The sequence below is a fragment of the Prunus mume genome, linkage group LG5, assembly GCF_029339155.1.
Source record: "Prunus mume cultivar Tortuosa linkage group LG5, ASM2933915v1, whole genome shotgun sequence".
NCBI lineage: Eukaryota > Viridiplantae > Streptophyta > Magnoliopsida > Rosales > Rosaceae > Prunus > Prunus mume.
In genome coordinates, this window is record NC_142702.1 from 27,186,940 (window position 1) to 27,209,504 (window position 22,565).

General features: G+C 37.0%; 4 protein-coding genes across 5 annotated transcripts; 2 read left to right on the forward strand and 2 right to left on the reverse strand.

Moving 5' to 3' along the window:
• The first annotated feature begins 29 nt into the window (after positions 1–29).
• On the forward strand, positions 30–4,762 carry LOC103333147 (Protein kinase superfamily protein). The gene is made up of 11 exons (XM_008235941.3): positions 30–393; positions 505–732; positions 1,339–1,481; positions 1,720–1,833; positions 2,076–2,264; positions 2,351–2,506; positions 2,633–2,898; positions 3,002–3,099; positions 3,450–3,628; positions 3,982–4,098; positions 4,315–4,762. The coding sequence occupies exons 1-11, from the start codon at positions 276–278 to the stop codon at positions 4,492–4,494; spliced, it is 1,788 nt and encodes a 595-aa protein (XP_008234163.3). The 5' UTR covers positions 30–275; the 3' UTR covers positions 4,495–4,762.
• Positions 4,763–5,082: 320 nt separating this feature from the next.
• LOC103333171 (uncharacterized) lies at positions 5,083–10,130 on the reverse strand. 2 transcript variants are annotated; one of them, XM_089051536.1, is made up of 3 exons: positions 9,703–10,130; positions 9,271–9,516; positions 5,083–8,826 (listed from the first exon to the last, which is right to left on the reverse strand). In XM_089051536.1, exons 2-3 carry the CDS (start codon positions 9,389–9,391, stop codon positions 5,519–5,521), a joined length of 3,429 nt encoding a protein of 1,142 aa, XP_088907662.1. In that variant the 5' UTR covers positions 9,392–9,516; positions 9,703–10,130; the 3' UTR covers positions 5,083–5,518. The 2 variants fall into 2 exon arrangements, with proteins under 2 accessions (XP_088907662.1, XP_088907663.1); XM_089051537.1 differs by having other exon boundaries at positions 9,910–10,124.
• A 4,650-nt stretch (positions 10,131–14,780) lies between these two features.
• Positions 14,781–16,465, forward strand: LOC103333170 (indole-3-acetate O-methyltransferase 1-like). The gene is made up of 4 exons (XM_008235962.2): positions 14,781–14,891; positions 14,978–15,394; positions 15,511–15,786; positions 16,112–16,465. Exons 1-4 carry the CDS (start codon positions 14,781–14,783, stop codon positions 16,463–16,465), a joined length of 1,158 nt encoding a protein of 385 aa, XP_008234184.2.
• A 1,146-nt stretch (positions 16,466–17,611) lies between these two features.
• On the reverse strand, positions 17,612–20,539 carry LOC103333145 (protein NETWORKED 4A). The gene is made up of 3 exons (XM_008235939.2): positions 20,343–20,539; positions 19,642–19,744; positions 17,612–19,504 (listed from the first exon to the last, which is right to left on the reverse strand). The coding sequence occupies exons 2-3, from the start codon at positions 19,742–19,744 to the stop codon at positions 17,943–17,945; spliced, it is 1,665 nt and encodes a 554-aa protein (XP_008234161.2). The 5' UTR covers positions 20,343–20,539; the 3' UTR covers positions 17,612–17,942.
• Positions 20,540–22,565: the final 2,026 nt, after the last annotated feature.

Sequence of the window (22,565 nt, forward strand, 5' to 3'; positions counted from 1 at the left end):
AAAAATAGAAATTGAAGTTTTGCAAAGAAATCTTTCAGCAGCAGAAAAACTTACATGAAAAGGGGCAATCCAAGTGAAAAAGTTGTCAAGCAGGTAATACCATGATGGTATAGCGTGATTGGCCGGGATTCTGCACAAATGATTCTCCTCAGGGAGGAGGGAAAGAGGACAACAAACAAGTCTTCATAAGAATTGCGCCAGTAGTGAACTGCCTAGCCACGTGGCATCTTCCCTTTCACTTACTACTTGTGTAACGTTGCACAAAATTACAAAACATGTATATTTTCTTTCTTTTTCGGAGATTATACAGAGAGAGAGATTCGAGAGTGAGAGCAATTAGCAGACATTCACAAACTGACAGTAGGAGCAATTGTCGCAACGCAGTCGTTGAAGGTGACAATAAAATTGATTTAAAGAAGGAAGAGCAACCAAAGTTTCCAAATTCCCAGCCCTGAATTCATTTTCAAAGATTTTGATATTTTTTCTTTCGTTTTGCGAGTGAAGAGATGGCTGTGGCCATGGTCTCAGCTGTGAGAGGCGGTCGCTTACCATCATTACATCACCATCATCGCCGTCAAATGATTCTGAGCTCATCATCCTCATCATCAATTACTGGTAGTTGGGGTTCGTTAAGACCATGGAAGCAGCTCAATTGCCTCTCCAATTCAAAGGGCTTCACTCTCTTGGCCCGCTACTCACAAGCTCAGGATCTTTTCTCCTCTCGCTTCCAAGGTACTTTATTTCTCTCTACCATTTCACTTTTCGATTTCGTGTTTAAATTTTGGGTTCTTGGGTTTAGCTCAATCTTAATCTTTATTTGGTTTTTTTGTTTGTCTTTCAATACCAAACACACCCACATGAACATGTATAGTAGATTATACAGGATTTCAAACTTCTACTATGGTTATGTTGTGCTCATATTGATATGTTAAATCATGAAGAAACAAGTTTTGAAACTCTTTCGTACTTCTATAACAATTTCTTGGTGTTTCGTTTAATGGGTACCTCCAGAAATGATGCTCCTTTTTTCACTTCTTTTAATTGAGCCATTAGCGGTTGCCTTTTCCGTTAAAGTAAGAGATGTGAAACCTAGCTATAGAAACTGTTGGACCAGAAGTAAAATTCTTTTGCTTGGCAGACAGTAATATTCTCAGGAAAATAAGGAAATTTTGATTCACGGGTTTTTTCTCAGACTTGCTATTGCGCTTTTCTGAATTCAGTTTAGACCTTGGCATGAACATTCTACTCTGCATTGTTTAAGTTTGAATTCTTTGTTTTCCTGATCACTCTATTGATTTAATACTTTGAGCTGAAGCTAGAAGTTCTTGTTCTTATCAGATAGTATCCAAGACTTGCCTAAACTGGTCGAGGACATTGTCCAAACATCAATAAGTACAGGTCCACGCGGCGCCCTTAGAATGGCCCAAGGTATTCAAGCGTTTATTGGGGTAGGTGGGGAGTGGCTTGCTGACATTTCAAAGGTAACAGGAACTTCAATTTTTATTGTGATACTATCTTTATACAGTCTAAGTTATTTCCTATTGAATGACAAAAATGAAATTATATAGCCAATTCCAATAAATTAGGATTAAGACTTAGCTTTGTTGAGTACTCTGTTAATAGCTAGGCATTGGTTAATTTAATATCCATTTGAGTTGACATGACTGATCTTTTTATCTGAAGACTATGCTCCTAAGTAACCCTACCTTCTGTTTGTAGTCATCAAACTCATCTGCTGGATTACCAACCCAAATGCAGCTTGGATTGCTATCCCCCCTTTATTTGAGGAGATTGTTTGAGCGCATGGGGGCAACCTATATTAAGTTGGGTCAGGTAAGTCTTGTTTTTTGATGGCATGCAAATAGCATCCATGATTACCAATAAACAAGTCTTGGGTTCCAAATGGGTATTATGTACACCTTTTTTATGCAAAGTATTATGACTATGGCCACTCCATAAGTTTATTCCGTATATCCAATGTAAATTATTCAACGATTATCTTTTCTTGTTTCTTTCCTTTACTCTCTTTCTTCATGCGACGTGCACAATCACTAATGATAACTTGCATATGGTAGTTCGTTGCATCTGCACCAACATTGTTCCCATCAGAATATGTAGAGGAATTTCAGAACTGCTTTGACAGAACTCCTGCAGTACCCTTCGTGGAGATTCAAGCAATCTTGCGTCAGGAATTGGGGAAACCAATAGAAAGCGTTTTTGAATATGTTGATCCAACTCCACTTGCTTCGGCCTCAATAGCACAAGTTTTTTTCTCTTCCTTTCTATTGTCACATTTTCCTCAATCCATTTTTTAAGCTTAGTAATAAGAATTGTGATATTGTATGACTAGGTTCATGGTGCAAGGCTAAGAGGCTCCCAAGAAGATGTGGTTATAAAGATCTTGAAACCCGGAATAGAAGATATGTTGGTTGCAGATCTGAATTTTGTGTACATTGTTGCCCGCATTTTGGAGTTCTTGAGTCCCGATATAAGCCGTGCTTCATTGGTATTGTGAACAGAAATTTAGACATTTGCAAAAAATGACTTTAATTCTTATTTTGGATGACAAATACAAGTGTGCTAATTAATTTCATAAGAAGTTTCCATTGTAATCTGTTCATCCTTTCAGTAGGTTGGTATTGTGAAAGACATACGGGAATCCATGCTTGAAGAAGTTGATTTCTACAAGGAGGCTGCAAACATTGAGTCCTTCAGAAGATATTTAGAAGCCATGGGACTCACAAGGCAGGCTACAGCTCCAAAAGTGTATCATCAATGCAGCACCAAACGAGTTTTAACAATGGAGAGGCTATATGGAGTTCCTCTTACTGACCTAGACACTATAAGTTCATTTGTTTCTAGTCCAGAGACCAGTCTCATAACTGCCCTTAATGTGTGGTAAGACTTAAATATTCTATCCACAATTCATGTGCTTGAAATTTTGTGTTTAATCATGTGTCAATGTTTTGATCTTGTCTCTTGGTATTAAATATTTCTGCAGGTTTGGCAGTTTGCTTGGCTGTGAAAGCTTCCATGCAGATGTACATGCAGGAAATTTGTGGTTGTTGCGTGATGGCCGTATTGGGTTTCTTGATTTTGGTATGCGTAATCTTCATGGACCAAGTGTACCCATTCATTTGTAGATGCCATTGTCATCAGCCTTTTTTTTTCAATGGTTCAGTTTTTTTTACATTGTACATGAAATTTCTGCACATAGCACTTAATGTTTATATTCTTGGCAGAAGAAAAGGACTAGATTTCTATATCAAGTCGGCTTGCCTAATGTTTGTTCCCTAATAGTCCCTAGTTGCAGTACCTTCTCTTGGAAAGTTATAGAATTCTGTCTATTTGTCAAACCCTTCAAAATGTTATTGATATATTTTTAAGATTGTTAATTTTTTACCTTGCAGTTATGTGAAATCATTCTTGCATTTGACTTAACTTTACAGGAATTGTTGGTCGTATATCCCCAAAAACATGGGCTGCCATGGAAGTCTTTCTGGGATCAATCGCAACTGAAGAATATGAATCAATGGCATCTGCGTTGGTTGAAATGGGTGCTACAGACACAAATGTTGATTCTAAGGCCTTTGCAAGGGACTTGGAAAAGATGTTCTCATCAATAAAGGCAAGCATTAAATTTAGGTTTTGCCCTAATTGTGTTTTGCTTTCCAAAATAATATTGTTAATCATTGTCCTTGTCCTGGGACTAGTTACGGGAGCTAAGGATCATGTTTATCAGAAGGGTACACCCTGATACCCTTTTTTGCCCTTAAATATGTTTGCTAGAAAGAATGCCAACTGAAAGAGGTGTGCCATAGCTAGAAGATTGCTGGATTTAGAATATAGATCTGAAGTGGCATAGTCACTAGCTAATATTGAATGTGATACCAGCTTAGTGATGACAATAACATAGTCCCTCAAAGAAAAAAAGAAGAAGCAAAAACAGTCCCATTGCATCTAACAATCCCTTCAATACAGGATTTGGATACAGAAGTAGTCATAGCAACAGCCAGGGAGCCGGCTACAAATGCAACTGCTGTCTCTGCTAATCTGGTTGTTGATGAGAGACAAATGAATGCACTTTTTCTTGATGTGGTAAGCTGTTGACTGCCTTTAGGTGTACATGCCTGCAACAAATTATGCAATAAACAATATATTATCTGCAACAAATTAATGTTCTTGAAATTATCAAATTTATCTCTAGGTAAGAAAACAGGATGTAGACGGTTAGTGACACAGTAACGTTTAATACAACACTTAAAGAGGGAAATTGTCTGCTCATGTTATGTTGCTTGCATGTTCTTATTTCAGATTCAGGTTAGTGAATCATATGGATTGAAATTTCCTCGAGAGTTTGCACTACTCCTGAAGCAGCTTTTGTATTTTGATCGGTACACCCGTTTGTTGGCCCCAAACTTGAATATGCTCCAGGACCAAAGGATTTCTATTGCTTCAAATCGAAGAAGCAACTACAGGGACAATTTCAGGTGAACCTAGAAGTGCAGATGTAGCTTCCTGAAGTTTGTGTAAATATAAATAAAAGTAATCCTGTATTGAGAATCACATAAGAACAATATCGAGAGCAGGAAAAAGATGTACTCTATACTTTAGGAAAGCAAAGCATATACAGTTTTAGGTATGGGATTGGTCATCATCATATCTTACAATGATTTTCTTCACCAAGTAGTGACTGGTGTTTACCAATATAGACTTCTTGTTATTAATTTACCTTTCTATCAAATTTCTTAAATATTGCCCAGTTGGGAGGATCCAATTACTTATTTAGCATGCTCTGCTGGGCTGATAACCTCATCCAATTTTTATGCGTCCTCTGGAATTTCATTTAATAAAAAATGCTAGGATGGAAAATGGATTGGAAATAGGAACAAGGTTAGTCATCAATACCCACAAGCACAACGTGATACAAGGGAAGAACATGTTGGTTTAGAACTGATAATTGAACTGTAAATTATTATAACCAAAAAATAGAAACTGTAACTTTCGGACATGATATACTTTAGTATATCAGTTCTTCTCTTCTCTTTGAAGTGCTACTAGAAGCAAACAAAAAAACAAATGTAGAAAAAAGTTTGAATTATCATTGCACAGAATGAGCTATACATACACAATCAAATCAAATAGGAACCTCTGGTAAACTTCTATACATACAAAACAATAGAAAACTTGATTTCTACATCTAACATATACTCACTCAGGGGAAATCATACAAGTCCTAGGACAGAATACACAGAAAAACTGGAAAGAAAGGAAAACTCCTTTCGAAAAAAAATTATAAGTCCCTAACATGTAGATATGGCAAAACAAGCTAATGTCTGTCATTGAATAATTTCCCAGAAATCTATGTTTTGACTGGGGCTCTATTCGCTTTCTCCTACTTCTCGATGCTTCGGGTCTAGTAAGGCTACCAAGTAAGGTCTTGCATTTGAGCAAATCCCTCAGGAGTTTCAACATTATCATTCACTGCTTGACAGGTGCATATTCTGAGAAATATCTGTTATCTCTGCTTTGAGTATGAGCTTGTCCCTGTGAGAGATGATCGAGAGCCTCTCATTACTTGGCTTGGTGAAGAGTAACCCATGAGTCGATGAAGTGGTGAAGTTGACTTTGGTGGCACCTCCTCAATTTCTGAGGATAAGGACGGTCTTGCTGACACAAATGTTTCCATTGGATACTTACCTTTGTTCTGAGACTCTTTCAAACCAAGCTCCTTTGTCTCCCGCTTTGGATCCAATGAAGTATGTGACATGTTTCTGTCATCTGAATTACCTCGGAGAGAGTTAGAGGGTGCCAAAGTTCCAGGATCACCATCAGTAGAGTAACTTGCCCTGTAAGAGAGCCCATAACCATAATCATCAGAACATGACACAGGATCCGCATCTTGAGAATCAAATGGTTGGGGTGCTGAAGCCAAGTTACTCCCATTAGCAGCGGAATTATAGTCTCCAACCTCGCTTGGTGGAGGGGCTATAGCATTCTGTTCATATGGGACAATATGAGATCTCTTTAGGAGGGAAAACTTAAGCACCTCTGAACAAGCACCACATCTAAGTTTATGGCATCTCCTTTTGAAAAGGAGAAAATCTGCAGGTATCTGCAGCGGTTTTAGGCAGTTATAACAAGTTATGATAGGGGCTCCACCTGCTATGGGGCGGAAATGTCGCTTAGCCAAATGATGTTTCTCCCTAAAAAACTTATTCACATCATGCCTTGTGTGCCTCAGATCATTAGACCTTGTTTCATGGCCCCAAAGGGGCAAGTCAGGTTCCACATACCGTTTGGGACTTGAGGCACTAGACTTATCATAGGATGTCCAGCAACTGTGGTCAGGGTGGACCCTGCATAACCCATTGTTGTTGCAGCGAACAGGAAGAGGCAATGGTGCTGAGCACTGCCAGTCTTGGGGACCACGATGCAAATAGGAGGGATCAACTTGGTGTCTGCTAGTTGTTGCCTCACTGGAGTAAGGTACATGCATAAATTTGCGGTGCTGGGGCGGATAGTGGCTTCCTGCCCTGTGTCTTCTTAGATACCTTTGATAGTTTTGGTCATGAAAGAGTTCCTCCTGAGATGCCTCATAACTGCTGTGCCGCGGAATACGCGGAATACGATTTTCCTTCCTAGTGGCTCCTCCGGCAACCCTTCCACTTGCCTTCCCATTCAAATTGTTAACTTGATCCTGCAGTTCATAGACCATTCTCAACAGTGTCATCTTGTCCTGTTCAGCTCCCACGGACTGCTCAGATGATTGATAGCCTGAGTTGCGTTGGTACTCATCATGAAATTGAGTTATGGGGCCTCCTTTTGCATATCCACCTTGGGAAAGTCTTCTAGGGAAAGGCACCCTAGACATATATTCATCAGTCTGTAATCTGTTCCACTCTCGACTTGGATGGCCTTGTCTTCTAGGCTGCAGTAATTCATCATCATCCCACTTTCTGTTTTTCATGGCACGATTGTTCTTATCCGAAAAACTTGACCAGGAATCCCTTGCTTGAGGTTGAAATCCTGAATCTCTATTCATCATGTTTTTCGCCAGGAATTTATCCCTTCTGGGTCTTTCTTCAGAACGGAAAAAGTTTGAATGTATATTTCGGTTTAAGAATTGGTCATCCACGCCATCATAAGAAGAAACACTGCCATCATAAGCATGAAGGCTTCTATGTGCTGGGGACTTTGACATATCTCTAGGTGCACCACTAAACTCAGAGCTGGGGTTGAACTCTGTATTTTCAAATGTATCAGGAGACCTTACATGATCAAAGCCATTCGGAACACGATTCTGAGGTTCCTCCAGTTGTTTATTAGGAGAAGATCTAAGGGAATCTGATGATACGCTTTCCCTTGCAGGCATATGCACAGTAACTATTGAACTACTTCCCCTTGTAGCCTCTGGATTGACAGTAGTTGAGCTCCTGACAGCAGAGTCAATATATTTGTTGATGCTTATTTCCACATTTTTTTCTGATAAAGCTAGACTCTCATCATTCATTGATACTGCTGAACCTGCTTGTGTTATTGGTAATGACTCCTTAACTTCATTATGAGCATGCTCAGTTGATGAACAGATTTCATTGGAAACTTCAAGTTGATGTTGCTCATTATCAAAATCATGAGAATCATTTAGATCACTCTGATTGTTGTGTTCTTCGTTTGGTAAGTTTGCATCTCCGAGCTGCTTATGATCACGGTTTTCAGAAGACGTATCAGGATACCTCCCATTGGTTGGATTTGAGGTCCATTCTCCTGTGTCTGGAAGAACAGCATTATGACTTGAGCTGCCAAATTCTTTGTCTTCCGAAGACTTATCTTCACTCTTCTCATTGTTTTGCTCTGAGAAGCATTCTCCCAAGTCAGGGAAAGTAGCCTTTGGACTTAATCTGCCAAATACATTGCCCTCTGAAGACTTCCTCTGATCTCTCTCATTTTTTTGGTCTGAAAAAGATTCCCCTGAGTCAGGAAAATTAGCCTTAGGACTTGAGCTGCCAGATTCATTGCCTTCTGAAGATTTGCTCTGATTCCTCTCATTGTTTTGGTCTGAAGAGCATTCTCCTGAGTCTGAAAGACACGCATTATGACTTGAGCTAGGTTCTTTGTTTTCGGAAGACTTATATTCACTCTTCTCATTGTTTTGGTCCAAAAAGCATTCTTCTGAGTCGGGAAAATTAGCCTTAGGACTCGAGCTGCTAGATTTATTGCTTTCTGAAGATATACTCTGATCCCTGTCATTGCTTTGGTCTGAAGAGCATTCTCCTGAGTCCGAAATACTTGCATTATGACTTGAGCTGCTAGATTCTTTGCCTTCGGAAGATGTATCTGTACTCTTCTCCTTGTTTTGGTCCGGAAAGTATTCTCCCAAGTCAAGAAAGGTAGCCTTGGGAGAACTTTCGCTGCTAGATTCGTCGCCTTCTGAAGATTTTCTCTTATCACTCTCATTGTTTTGCTCTGAAGAACATTCTTCTGAGTCTGGAAGAGTTACATTATGACTTGAGTTGCTAGATTCCTTATCCTCAGAATACTTATCTTCATTCTTCTCATTGTTTCGGTCAGAAACGCATTCTCCCGAGTTGGGAAAAGTAAGCTTATCACTGTCGCTGCTAGATTCGTTGCGCTCTAAAAACTTACTCTGATCCCTCTCATTGTTGTGGTCTGAAGAGCATTCTCCCGAGTCAGAAAGAGTTGCATTGCGACTTGAACTGTTGGATTCTCCATCTCCAGAAACGTGATCCAGTCCAATCTTCTGAGCTGCCATAGTCTTATTCAAGCTAGAGCTCCTGCTTCTCGTTCCATTTATTTGACCTTTTGCTGCATTCAGGAGGAGAATTTAGAAAAATAATACCAATAATGAATTCAAAAACTTAGTAGCAAGATGTGAAAGTTATTATCAATAAAAAGACAGATGAAAAAGAGGGAGCTCAATTACTCAGAAGAATGTTGGTTTATAAAAGAAAGAAAAAAATACTCAGAATGTTGAATCTATAGTACCTAGTAACTAGTAAAGGGTGGATGCAATTGCGGTAACATGCTAATTCAATGTCTTAAGTTAAACATTTTAAGCAATCCAAGAACACCAATTAAGTCTTTTAATCTGTTATGATTTGAGAAAGTAATGACAAATATTTACGAAATCTTCTTTAATTTTTGGCCACAGAAAGATCTTTATCAACATGCTAGAGAATCCGTATGCTGAAAGGAATTAAACAACAAATTAAGAAGATAGCTAGATTAATGAGATGATGATTTGTTTACCTTGGAGAGTGGCACCGCATCCACCACATTTGTAGACCTGAAATTCTGGCAACTCTGGAAGAAGCCGCCGGCATTTAGGACATCTAACCAATCGAACTTTAGTGGTCAATTCAGGCGCCATAGTTTGTCCCAAAAACAAGAAACAAAAACTTGGGCTTCCAGCACAAAAGTCCCAAACTTAACAAAAAGATTCAAGCATGACGATTAATTTGTCCTTGTTGAGAAACCATGAGGCTCAAACAACATCTGCAATGTAAACATAAACAAAAGATGAACATGGCATGCATCAGAACAAATGCTAAATCTCTAAAAAGAATGGGTTTTTTAGATCCATGAAAGTAAAGGGTATCTCTAACAAGCCACAAGCTAAGAAATTAAAAAGACAAACATGAAATTCTGAATCACAATTCGAGCAAATTAAGGAAGCAGTACCTTTTGAACTGTAGTGAATATAATAAGAAGTAAACACAGAGAGAGATCCAAAAAAGAGAGATAGACAGAAGAGGAAATGAATTTGTTTTATTTTAAAAAAGAAGAGTTTGGGTTGTTTTTGGGTGAAGAAGGCAAAGGGAGGTGTTTGGCAAAATGTGGAAAAGAAAAAATATTGCAAAAAAACAAAATCTTGTCTTTGGTGTTTACCAAGCTCAAAGCGTCAAAGTCTGAAAATGAGCAGCTCCCATGTCTGCTCTTGTAGTTAAAGCTTTAGTCTTTTTTTTCAAACAGGGGAGGAATGAGGACGATTGAGAATTGGTCTTCTTCTTTTTCGTAGTGAAGAAGCTTCCTGGTCAAACCACTGTTGACCGTGAGAAACACGGGAAGCTGAAGACCAGAGAGAGGAGAGAGAGAGAGAGAGAGAAAGGGAGTTATGTGATATCGCCGCCGACCTTATTTAAAGAGTCAGTGTCGACGTGTCATCTTATTACTAACTCGTCAAAATTCAAATCAATTAATGAAGGCAACAAAAAGCTCTGGCCTTTCCCTGTTTAGTGTATTCGCATTTTGTTTGGCCAGAAAAGACCAACCACTACCCTTCCCTCTCTCCACCACGACCGTTATCTTTGATCTTTGATCCATTTTCCAATATTCTAAAGTCAAGTCAACCATTCTTATCCCCTTTATTACCATCTTATTTCTATCTCTCTCCTCAAATAACCAATCAAAGAATGAGAACGATAAAAAGAAAAGGGTAATAAAATCGGAATATGAAAGTATTTTTCAAGTGGGAGCCTCCTTCTATGTACATATGTCTCCGAATATCATATATTAAAAAATGAAACGAGAATATGAAAATATTTTTCGAGTGGGAGACTCCTCTTGATATCTCTCGTCATTTAACACATTTAAAAATAAAAGAAAGAAAAAAAGGTACAATAAAACGAAATTATGGAAGAAGTATTTCTCAAATGGAGCCTCCTCTCTCCTCCTATTATTCTGGGTCTTTTTCTGGGAAATCAAAGGTAAATTTCACAATTAAAAAAGTCTCACATGCTAATATAGAAACTCAACAAAAAGCTTCAAAGTCAACCTTGAAATTGTATGGGAGTGTGGGGCACTACTTAGCTGTCACTGACACGTGGCATTCAGTGTGCTAGGTGGTACGCATTTTTATAATGCTACTCAGAGTAGGTATGTTTTTTGGGTGGGTCCAATTTTTGACTTTCCGAATAAAACAAAATAATTAAAAAAGAATAATTAGGCTAATTTTCCCTCCCTCGTGCTGCCGCCGAGAAAACGACATCAGCCGCTCCCGCTTGAAACCTGGGCATCCCATTCCCATTCACAACGCTTTGATTTTCTTTCTTTCTTCCAGTCCAATCCAATCCAATCCAATCCAATCCAATGACGACGCAAATCAATATTGGGTTCAGGGACATTACTGACATTTCAGCTCTGGTCAAACTTGGTATCTTCCTCGTTTGCCCTTTTCTCTTTTTAATTTCTCTCTTCCCAAGGTTCTGCTTTGTGTATGTCTTGTCGTCCTTCTTGGTAATTCACAAATTATGGTCTTTACAGAAATTGCATTCAAAATTCCAAAGACGATTCTATTCTATGCCCTACCATTGGCATTTGCATTGGCTTATGAGATCTCTAACTTTTACCTCCCTATTCTTCTTTTTTCCAATTATTTTATAGAAGCTCACGCTAGACATTATCATTCAACTGTCGTCATGTTTTTTTTTTCCTTTTTAATATCGACTGGTAATAACAAACAAACAAGCAAAACAAATTTAAAGAGTTTGCAGCTCATGTGATTAATTGTTCTATCTGCACTAAGGTATTAAGTTCAAGCATTTATCTCTACAACGAGATCTTAGATTCAGTTTCTCCCTCCAATATCGTTTGTATTCAAAAATAATAATAATAATAAGCTAAACATATGGGACTTGCTTTTACATTTAGCTTAGAAGCTCACAAATTAAGTAATTTTGCATACAAATACAAATGTGTATTACTATAAACATTTTTTTCTTTGGGTTGTGTTGTGTGATACAAGAAACCCTCAAATGCCCGCCATTGAGTTTTACATGCAATCAATTTATATAATAATTATAAGCATCGCATAGGTAGGCATGACCAAGTCAAATCTAATTGCGGGAGAAAAAAGAAAGCGTAAATGAATAATAACAATAATTCCAATTCGGGAAACTTATGAAAAAATGGAACAAAACTTCAAACATAAGAAACACAAACACATCATGCAAGAAAGACAAAGTGAGCCTCAGAAAACATACTTAAACTATTTTGGGAAATGATATTAATAGCAATAACATGCAACCATAATCTGAAATATTGATAATATCGACGAAATATCGAGAATATTTCGGTTTTTTTGAATCATGGATATTTAGGAACATATCCTTGTACATATCGTATAAATATCGACAATATCGACGATAATATCAGAAAATATCGATGTCGATAATTTCGCTCACTTCAGCAATATTTTGTCAAAATATCGGTGTAATATCACTAAAATATCGAAAATATCGATGTAAAGGGAAAAAAAAGGAAAAAGAAGAAGAAGAAAAAAAAGGAAAAAAAGGGAGGAAAAGGGAGGCATGTTAACAATTAACCTCCAACACCTTAACCACCATATATCAGTTATGTTTTAGTGATAATATGCTAAAATATTTATATTTATATGGGTGACATGTTAACAATTACATGCAAAATTATTTTCGGGATTTATCATTTGATGAATACTCTTCACAGTACACTTACTCTACACATAGAGATGATGAAGATAGTAAAAAATTTGAACCTCATAGAAACTTTATGTGGTACTAAGTCACTCATGTATCTTACCATGCAATGTATAAAGTGTAAAATATTGTAGTAAATCATTATATATAAATGATTATGGTGTGTTTAATCTTTTTTCATTAATTACTACATATTTTATACACTCACAGTGTTTGCTAGCTCGCTGTATAATATCAATTAAATCCATCATGTAATGCATTTCCTTTAAATTTTTTTATAAACTAATAGATAATTGATTAAATAAACATTCTCCAAAGTTTCAATAAAAATTTCCAAGTTTTTCTTACAATTTCCTTATTTTTATTCAAGTTTTATCGATATCGATAATATCCCGATATTTCCATCGAAATTTCCATGTTTTTGGACTATCGCTATTTCTAATATCATCGATATTTTAGACCATGCATGCAACACAACACGACTGTCTTGGGAAATTTTCTCTTGAAGATATCAAGAGTTGCTATAGGGTTTTCTTGTTTTTAATTTTTTAACAAGGTGGTAACAAAGCTGTAAACAAAATTGAATAAATCGAAGGAAACATAAAAGCCAATACATTAAATTATGGTATATTTGGAAAACAAAAACTAGCTTGTGTGAATAAAGAAAGTAACACATGTCATGATGAAAAAAGAGAAGATCCAAAAAGAAGATTAGAGATAGGATGAATCCAATAACTGCAGTGAGTTGTCCCTCACAGGTCCTCAAAAAGAGGTGCTCAAGTGAGCACTTCTGACTTGATCATTAATCGTTTTAAATTTCAAATTGATGGGTCAACATTTTTCCTTTTCTTTATATCAAATCTTCATATTTCATCATCTTTATGGTTCGTATCAAAGAAATAATAATCTTTATGATTGGAAATTAATTTGTTCAAAGGGCAAGAAAACGTTTTTGCTCCCTATAATTCTTGATCCTTATGTTTTTGTGAGAAATAAATCTACCTATATGTTTCAGGTATGTATGCCTCTAGGTAAATTAGTATACCTACAACAACAACAAAAAACAAAAAAAACAAAAAAAAAAGGTAGATATTCATTTACCTAGTTCAATTGCTTGTTAGGATTTGATTGGATTGGATTGGATAATCATTAAATTTAAGGTATGTTGGAGGAAATGAAGGTAGATGTGAAGTATTTTTTTATTTTATGGAGATTAGAAGAAAATAACCTACATGGTGTTGATATCCTATTATTTTGTGGGAATTTCATGAGATAAGTTTTCTTCATGAGTAATCCATCGTCTACCTTCAACTTGGACAATATTTCATCATTTCCTCCTTCAACATGCCTTATATATAGTGAGTTTCCAATCCAATCCAGTCCTAAAATGAAGTATTTTTCATTTTAGGGGATTAAAACAAGTAACTTATAATGTGTTAATATCCTACTATTTTGTGGGGATTGCATGGGATAATAAGTTTCCTTCATGAGTAATCCATGTTCTATGTACCTTCAACTTGGACAACATTTCGTCATTTTCATCCTTCACACATGCGTTACATATAGTGAGTTTTCCAATCCAATCCAATCCTAGTTACCAAACATGACCTTTTGTCCTTAAGGATTGAAGTTTATCCTATCACTATACCATGTTAAATAGTAGCATACCTTCATACTTTCTAGACATGAGAAGTGAGAAACAAAGAGAATAATAAAAATAGAGATAATGTTGAAGAGAGTGTTTGTTGTGTTAGAAATGTTTCTCCTTAATATTGGTGGAGATTTGTGGAAGGGTTGGCTTACCAATTTTTTTAAGGATTCTCGTGATCAACGTGAGTGTAGTTTATGTAATTTGTTCTAAAAGTTTTCATTTTGTCTTGTTTGGTACCCATTTTAGGTCCCAATAGCCATATAATATTGCACATATACAAATACGATACTTCTCACTGTATATGATTTGAACAATTAGCATCATTTTTTCCCTAGAACCATAGAATCTAAGATAAATATATATTGCTTCAGATGGACAGAAAGTGGTTGTTTCTGATGTGGAGGTTGAGAGCTTGGATGGAGTCAAAGAAGATGCCAACAATTCCGAAGCCCAGGTTAGATTTTTGTACTCCTTTTCTTCTAAATCTCAATTTTGTTTCGTTAAAATATAAATTAATCTAATCTACGGGAAAGTTGTGCCAACTTGGTGCACATATAATTAGGGAACAAAATCAAAATGCCAGTCCAAAATGCAGTATAGCATAATTTATTCCAAAATGCAGTTTTCAGAAATATTTCTTATTAATTGATTCATTCATGGCTCCAAAGGGAGACAATGTTTTAGTTTCAAGTAAAAAGCTGGAGAAGATATTTTGCATGAAAGGAGGCAAAGGAGACTCCAGCTATGCCAACAATTCCAAAGCGCAGGTATAATTAATTACTCCATTATTCAAGATTTTCTCATTCTCTTGTTCAATTTGCTTAATTATTGTGTTGTGTCCTTCATTTTTCAGGCCATGCATGCAAGATCCATGCTTCACCTGCTTAAAGAAACCCTAGACAGAGTGCAGCTCAGCTCTCCAGAAGTTCCCTTTGTGGTTGCGGACCTTGGATGCTCAAGTGGAAGCAACACCATCAACACCATAGATGTGATCATCAAGCACATGGCCAAGCGCTATGAGGCCTCGGGATATGACGCACCTGAGTTCTCAGCCTTTTTCTCTGATCTCCCTAGCAATGACTTCAACACCCTCTTCCAACTCCTCCCTCCTATTGCCAACCATGGCGGTAGCATGGAGGAGACCCTCGCCGCCGACAGCCACCGCTCCTACTTCGCAGCCGGGGTCCCTGGCTCCTTTTACCGCCAGCTTTTCCCGTCGAGGTGCATTGACCTTTTTCACTCCGCGTTTTCCTTGCATTGGCTCTCACAGGTAATTAATTTCTCCATAATTTTCAATAGCTATTTATAATTAATTATCTTGCCATGGATGATGTTGTTCATTATTAGTAATATATATTTTTATGTCTTGGGTGGGACCCCACCCAGGTGCCAGAGAGTGTGGTAGACAAGAGATCAGCAGCCTACAACAAAGGAAAGGTGTTCATTCATGGAGCAAAGGAGAGCACAGCCAATGCATACAAGAAGCAGTTCCAGACGGACTTGGGAAGCTTTCTCAAGTTGAGAGGCGAGGAGCTCAAGAAAGGTGGCTCCATGTTTCTTGTCTGTTTGGGTAGGACCTCAGTGGACCCCACTGACCAAAGTGGCCCAGGCCTTCTCTTTGGGACCCACTTTCAGGATGCTTGGGATGATCTTGTCCAAGAGGTAATCAATAAATAATATCATACAAATGAAAACATTAATTATATTATAATGCATAATATTTGAGTTTGATTTTGAGTTTTTATATTTATATGAATAATGTTTCATGTACCACGTTTATTAAATATTAGATCTAATTAGTATATTATTTTCTGTTATCAACTATGAGAGCATATACAACCTATCGAATCGAAGATCTCTATTTTATAAGAAATGTGCGATCGGCAATAATAAATTTAGTAAAACAAATATTTAGCTTTAGATTATGCTAACCTATTACTACTTTTGACATAGATTAATATAACTCATAACTTATCAATTTCCACAGGGTCTTATCACTAGCGAGAAACGTGACAGTTTCAACATTCCTATGTACGCCTCAAGCTTACAAGACTTCAAAGAAGTAGTGGAAGCTGATGGCTCATTCATCATAAACAAGCTTGAGATTTTCAAAGGAGGAAGCCCCCTTGTAGTAAGCCAACCTGATGATGCAGCTGAAGTCGGTCAAGCCCTTGCAAATAGTTGTAGGAGTGTCGCCGGAGTGCTCGTCGATGCACACATCGGAGACCAGCTTGGCAATGAGTTGTTTTCAAGAGTCGAAAAAAAAGGCACAAGACAAGCCAAAGAGCTACTAGAGCAAATACAATTCTTTCATGTGGTGGCATCACTTTCTCTTGCTTAATTAGCTAGTTTCCCTGTTTCTTTTTTCTTCTCTAGTTGTGGTATTTTCATTGCATAAAAACATTACTAAATTTTAAATTGCTCTTGAGAATCACCTTGATCGGGTGAATATGAACATTACAACATGTTCTCTACCTTTGTAGAATTACTTCATACTATTTCAATAATCATCAGCTTCAAAAAAGAAAATTATCTCTTGAATTCTTGGAAGTAAAATCATTTGAATCCTCTCCAATTAAGATATTGGATGTTCTTATCCTCTTGGCAAGGGGGATTAGTGTTGGAGATTAGGGTTTCTAGAGGAACTGAGATGTGGAGTAGGGGTAGGTGCTGTTTGGTCTCAAAAAAGGAAGCCAGTAGTATTTTTCTCTGAAAAACTCACTGAAGCCGCCAGAAATTGAGCACATATGATCATGAATTTTATGCATTGTGAGGGCTTTGAAACAGTGGGAACACTACCGTGTGCAGCGAGAGTTTAAACTTTATATTGATTGTCAAGCCTTGAAATTTGTTAATAACCAAAAAAGTGTCAACATTATTAATCGTGAATGAAGACGATGTTGTTGACATGTTTTAAAAAATAGCGCATTTTATAGCTTGTAGGAAGACGTCTGATGCATTTAGTATCACCAAACTGTTTTTCAGGGTGGTGAAGTTACATGGCGTCCCAAGTCCATCACATGTGATCGTGATACCAAATTCCTCAGCAACTTATGGGTTACTCATTACTTTAGTTTTTTTCTTTTTTTGATACGGGAAATACTAACAACATTCTTTCTAATCTTCTCTTTTATAAAGCATTCAAAATTCCAAAGACAATTCTATTCTATGGCCTATTGGCATTGGCCTATGAGATCTCTAACTTTTACCCCCTTTTTTTCCAATTATTTAATAGAGGCTCGCGGTAGACATAATCATTGAAATGTCCTCATAGCTTAGGAGCTCGCTAATTAAGTAAAAGGTCAAGCAGACAAAGGGCATGCTTGCGTAAATTGTAGTATGAAGCAATATTGCACACAAAGTTTTGGGTTGTGTGGGTATCAAGAATCCCTCAACTACCCGCCACTGAGTTTTTCAAGTAATAAGCATCACATAGGCATGACCTTGTCAATTCTAAATGCAGGAAGAGAGGAAAAAAAAAAGGGCGTAAATGAATAATTATAGTAACTGCAATGAATGAAGCTTTAGCTGAATGTGTATAGCTGCAGCTCAACAACTGACACAGAGAGAGAGGTTCCCATTTATCCCTCTAGGCAGACGACTTAGTTTATCACCTAATTAGCAAAGCTATTTCAAATCCGAATATGTATATAAAATTGTACATACCATGACCCTAAACAAGATACAATAATGTCTAATAGTCTCTCAGAGTTGGAACAAAAGTTCAAACATAAGAAACACAAACACATCATGCAAGAGACAAAGTGAGACTCAGAAAACATACTTTGACAACATTTTAATAGAAGAAGAAACGGATTTTATGCAGCTGCAACTGCTTGCCTCCTGTGCCCAAGAAATGCTTGACGAAGTTCTTTGTATCCACTCCTATAGTGCTCCAGTGAGAAGCAAAGCTGTCGTATCGCCTCTCGTTTCTGCTCAGCCCCATCTGAGATCGCAACTCTCTGACTATCCACCTCTTTCTGCAACTCCTCCACTCTCAATTTCAATTCATCTACTAGTCTACGTGCACTTTCATATCCAGCAATCATATCCTCGTGTTCTGCATTCAACCGGCGCAGATGCCCCTCCATTTCCTGGATTTGATTGTCACGGGAACTCAGATTCGCTGTAACCGTGTGAACCTTAGCATTGAGCTCATCTTTCTCTGCCATTAGCATATCATACTTAAGTTTAAACCTGTCAAAGTCTTTATTCACAGCTTCCACATGTCCATTTCTCTCAGCAACTTCTACCTTCAGCCCACTTATTTCATCTTGCAAAGCCATCTCTTGGGCAACATGCATCCTTTCCATTTCCATCTTATCAGTTTCGCATCGCCTTATTTCATCTTCTAAGTTCTTGTTTCTCAAACTCCCTTCTTCAAGTCTTGTGTCCAAAATGGTTTGCTTCTCTGTCAAACTTGAAATATCAGCTTGCAGGTCTGCTTTCTCAAGAGAAAATTGTTCCTGGGCATCATGCAATGTACTCTTCAATTCCATCACCTCAAGATCACGGCCAAATATATCAGCATTGTACCTCACAATATTCTCCTGCAACTCCAAAACATGCTTCCTCTCCCAGTGAAGTTGAGATTCCAAAATGGCTATATCTTCCTGAGCCACCTGAAGTTGACATTGCATTTGATGAGCCTCTTCAGACAGTCTATGTGTGAGTTCATGCTTCAACTTCACAATCTCGTCGTCTGACCCCTTAAGCCTTTCTTTAGTTACTTCCAAATCTGCAATCAATCTCGCAATCTCATTTTCTCTGTCTGATGCACGACTCTCCAACTCAGCTATCTGTTCTTGCAGCTTCAATACCTGTGTTTGCTCAAGTTCAAGATCAGCCTCCCTCATCTGCAGCTTCTCTTTCACGCTTGAAAGTTCAGTTTCTAGCTCAATAATCTTCTGCTGCCATCCCTGGCTGTCGAAATCAACTTTCAGAGCTGGAACCAAGTAATTGCGGACAGGGGAGTTAATAGATTCTGACTCGGATCCTGACGATGATGAGGAAGATGATTCAGTGCCATTCTTTAGAGAAAGAGCAGGGCTAGAACCGTCTGAGCTTGGTGATATATCTAAACCAACCACTTGATGAGCGGATTTGTGCAAACTCAGCTTTGCATCAGGAGTCATAAGAGGAGAGCCATGGTCAAAACCGGATTCAGAATCTCCGAATCCCTGCACCGGAATCACAGATGGCATAATCTTATGTGCTTCCTTTGTCAAGTGAACATAGCACCCAGCCAGTGATCGATACATCCGGTAAAATTCCTCAATCAACTCTGGCTTCCCCTGACTATAATGTTCAACAGTTTTTGGCAAAGAATCACCATCTTCTTTGATCAGCTTTAGCATTTGCTTAATGCTCTGGCCCATCTCTGTAAGTAATAGCATTTTGAACATTTTATTAGGCCAACCCATCACAGAATTATTAGAGTCTGAAACAATCTGTACAAATAATCAGAAAGACAAAGTACAAGAAGCAAGATAAGCAAGAAAATAGCTATTTACTTACCTTCAAGATTTTCTACCAGCCATATAGAACTTTCTGGATTATTAGTATTGTCCTGCCCACATGAATCTGACTTCTCCATTTCTGTTCTCTCCATATCAACCATCTACTGACATCAAATGACATAAACCACACAACATAAGACCTCAAATAAAACAAGGAAAGTAATGGGTTTCTGTAATACAGTACCACTTAGAGAACCAGACTCTCGATGGCATCAATAACCAAACAATTAGTGGTTTTGATAACCATAATAACAGAAGGAATTAAAGTGAAATTGGATAAGAAAAGAAAAAGAACACAGAAACCCCATGCCCTGTTTTCTTTGGAAGTGACAACAAAAGCAATAACATAGCAACACGATTCAATTGTCTTGGGAAATTTTCTCCGGAAGAAATCAAGAATTTCTAGTTCAATTTCTTATTGAAATACATAATGATCACATGACGATCAATTATCAATATATATAATTTGACATACACCGACAGGAAAAAGATGATAAATCTGATCCAAAATTAAGAATTTCTAAATACTTCTACTAATTCTTGAGAAGACCAAACAAAAAAAATACACAAGCATGAAAATTCAAGAAATTAAAACAAAAGGCGAGTCTTGAAAAGCATAATCTGCATGTAATCGATTTCTATTAAAAGAAAAGCATGAAGGAGAAGTGAAGAGCAACATAGAAGACCGAGCTCACTGACCTTTTGGTGTTTTGACAGAGTGAGGTGAAGTGAGGTGAGGTGAGGTGAGATGAGGTGAGAGAGAGCCTCCAGATCCAACGCAACCCTAAATCAAATGGATAAGTGATTAATCATTAAGTGCTTTTGAGCATTTTAAGCAACCCAAGCTTTTTTCAAAATTCAAATAGATTCAAGGGATTGGTTCAGGACAACGAGAAAAAGGCTGAGAGGGAAATGGCTCAAAATTGTTGCCCGCCCTTTCTCTCTCAATTTCTCTCTCCCCAAAACGCCCTCCCACCCACCGGCCCCAACCTTTGTTTTCAATCCCTTGTTGCCTCGTGGAACTGATTTCCAGCGATGGGTATTTTCGTAACTTCGACTTATACCCAATAATTAAGCGCCCCAGGGGTGGGGCCACGACCCATGACTGAACCGGCCTCATGCCGGTCCTGCCTGCCATGCCAGCGGAACAACCAAGATTTCTAGCGGGAAAACATTTCCAATCCAAGATAAGAAAATAAATAATATTAATATATCAGGGTATGATAACTAGATTTAAATTCGTGGTATATTTCTATAATAAATAAAAAGAATTTATAACTTAAGGATTTTGAAATCTTTCTTTTTAATTTCATACCACTCTATTTTTCTTTTATTTCATAATATTTTTATTATCAAGCTATTTCTTTTGGAATTTTATATTAGTCTTTATTCAAAACATATGACCCATATGTTTTATTTAATTTCATATGTTCCGTTCTCTTAGACTCCTGGCATCCAAGAGACTTGTGATCACCTATACTTATATTATATCTAATTAAAAGTTTAAAATAAATAAATTAAAATCTATTTTCTTTTACTTTTACTGCATAACATATTAATTTAACTTAAACAAAAAAATAAAAAAGAGTCTGAGGTGCTGCGGCGGCCAACAATGGGAGAAAGAAGAACATAGATTTTTGGGTTAGAACATGTTTTACTGTGAGACTTTTTTATTTATTATTATTTAAGTTAAATTAATCTTCTTCTTTTTTTCAGTCCCGTCCCAATGTTGCCACTAAAATGTGAAGCCATCCTTTCAAGCCATCAATCGATAGAATGCTAGAACCTTCTCTAACCTTCTCTCTTTCTCTCATGACTTGTGTCATTTTCTCTACACTTAAGACAATGACATTAATGCATTAGACAATATATCTTTTGCTAGCATTCCTCTCAAAGATATGAGTAAAAGACTTTCCATATTTCACTTCAGTTCCCCAAAACCCCATTTGTGTTTGGCAAAGAAAACAATAAGAGCTCGCTTAAAGAATTTTCATAAAACCCTAGAAGAAACCGTTTGCTACTTCTCTGTTCTTAAATTCAGATGAATAAAACCTAAATTTACTTAATATTTATGCAAATTTCTCTAACAAAAATAAATAAAGAAGCTAATATTGCCCGTTTCAATATGCGAGCTTGGTTTGACCAAGAAAAAGAATATGTGGGCTTGGTTAATGTATTACTTTCCTCATGGGCCACATCGGCCCACCATCTACAATGTCCTTTATAGCCTGCTAGATTAAGAAAACAGTGAGTGTAGTATTGACATTTCAGGTTTCATTCATGATATGATGCAATCAATTGTACAAAGATTTTGTTGGGGGTCGTTTGATGAACACCATTTCAATTTCATTTTTCTGAAAATTGAAAATATGTTTGGTAATAGATTTCATTTTTAGTTTTTAAAATCACCCTTATCTATATAAAAAATTAAAATTAAAATTGTTTTCAATTTTCAGTTTTCTTTTTCATTTTTTCGTTCCTATTGTATTTATTAATTTTATATCACCACACATGAAATGCACTCTAATCACCAAAAATTAGTATTTGGGACCTTCCAACTTAGACCCGGCTGATCGATTCTTGTGTTTGGCCACGGACCCAATCTAAGCCTCAAGAACTACATATCCAAAATTAACAAAAAGGAAAAAAAATCATCATAATTTCAAAAAATTAACCGAAAATATTATGAACTCTTTGTAACATGCACTTTCATTCTATGATCTCAAATTCACATTTTTACCCCAAAAAATTTCATTTCTAAGTTTCACATAAAACTGAAAACTAAAATTAGTTACCAAATAACTTTTGCTCAGTTTTCACTCTTTTTGAAAATTGAAATTAGTTATCGAACAAGTTTTCTGTTTTTGAAAAATAAAATTGAAAATTTAAAACTAAAATGGTTGTAATGGGCCCTTAATTTTT

Excerpts from the sequence above, each read along its gene's own strand:
- LOC103333147 (XM_008235941.3), top strand. The coding sequence starts at position 276 with ATGTATATTTTCTTTCTTTTTCGGAGATTATACAGAGAGAGAGATTCG. Across the intron at positions 2,265-2,350 it reads CTTCGGCCTCAATAGCACAA|GTTCATGGTGCAAGGCTAAG; the intron begins GTTTTTTTCTCT and ends TTGTATGACTAG. Across the intron at positions 4,099-4,314 it reads ATGCACTTTTTCTTGATGTG|ATTCAGGTTAGTGAATCATA; the intron begins GTAAGCTGTTGA and ends TTCTTATTTCAG.
- LOC103333171 (XM_089051536.1), bottom strand. The coding sequence starts at position 9,391 with ATGGCGCCTGAATTGACCACTAAAGTTCGATTGGTTAGATGTCCTAAA. Across the intron at positions 8,827-9,270 it reads ATGCGGTGCCACTCTCCAAG|CAAAAGGTCAAATAAATGGA; the intron begins GTAAACAAATCA and ends TCCTGAATGCAG.
- LOC103333170 (XM_008235962.2), top strand. The coding sequence starts at position 14,781 with ATGGCTCCAAAGGGAGACAATGTTTTAGTTTCAAGTAAAAAGCTGGAG. Across the intron at positions 14,892-14,977 it reads CCAACAATTCCAAAGCGCAG|GCCATGCATGCAAGATCCAT; the intron begins GTATAATTAATT and ends TTCATTTTTCAG. Across the intron at positions 15,787-16,111 it reads GGGATGATCTTGTCCAAGAG|GGTCTTATCACTAGCGAGAA; the intron begins GTAATCAATAAA and ends CAATTTCCACAG.
- LOC103333145 (XM_008235939.2), bottom strand. The coding sequence starts at position 19,744 with ATGGTTGATATGGAGAGAACAGAAATGGAGAAGTCAGATTCATGTGGG. Across the intron at positions 19,505-19,641 it reads GCTGGTAGAAAATCTTGAAG|AGATGGGCCAGAGCATTAAG; the intron begins GTAAGTAAATAG and ends TATTACTTACAG.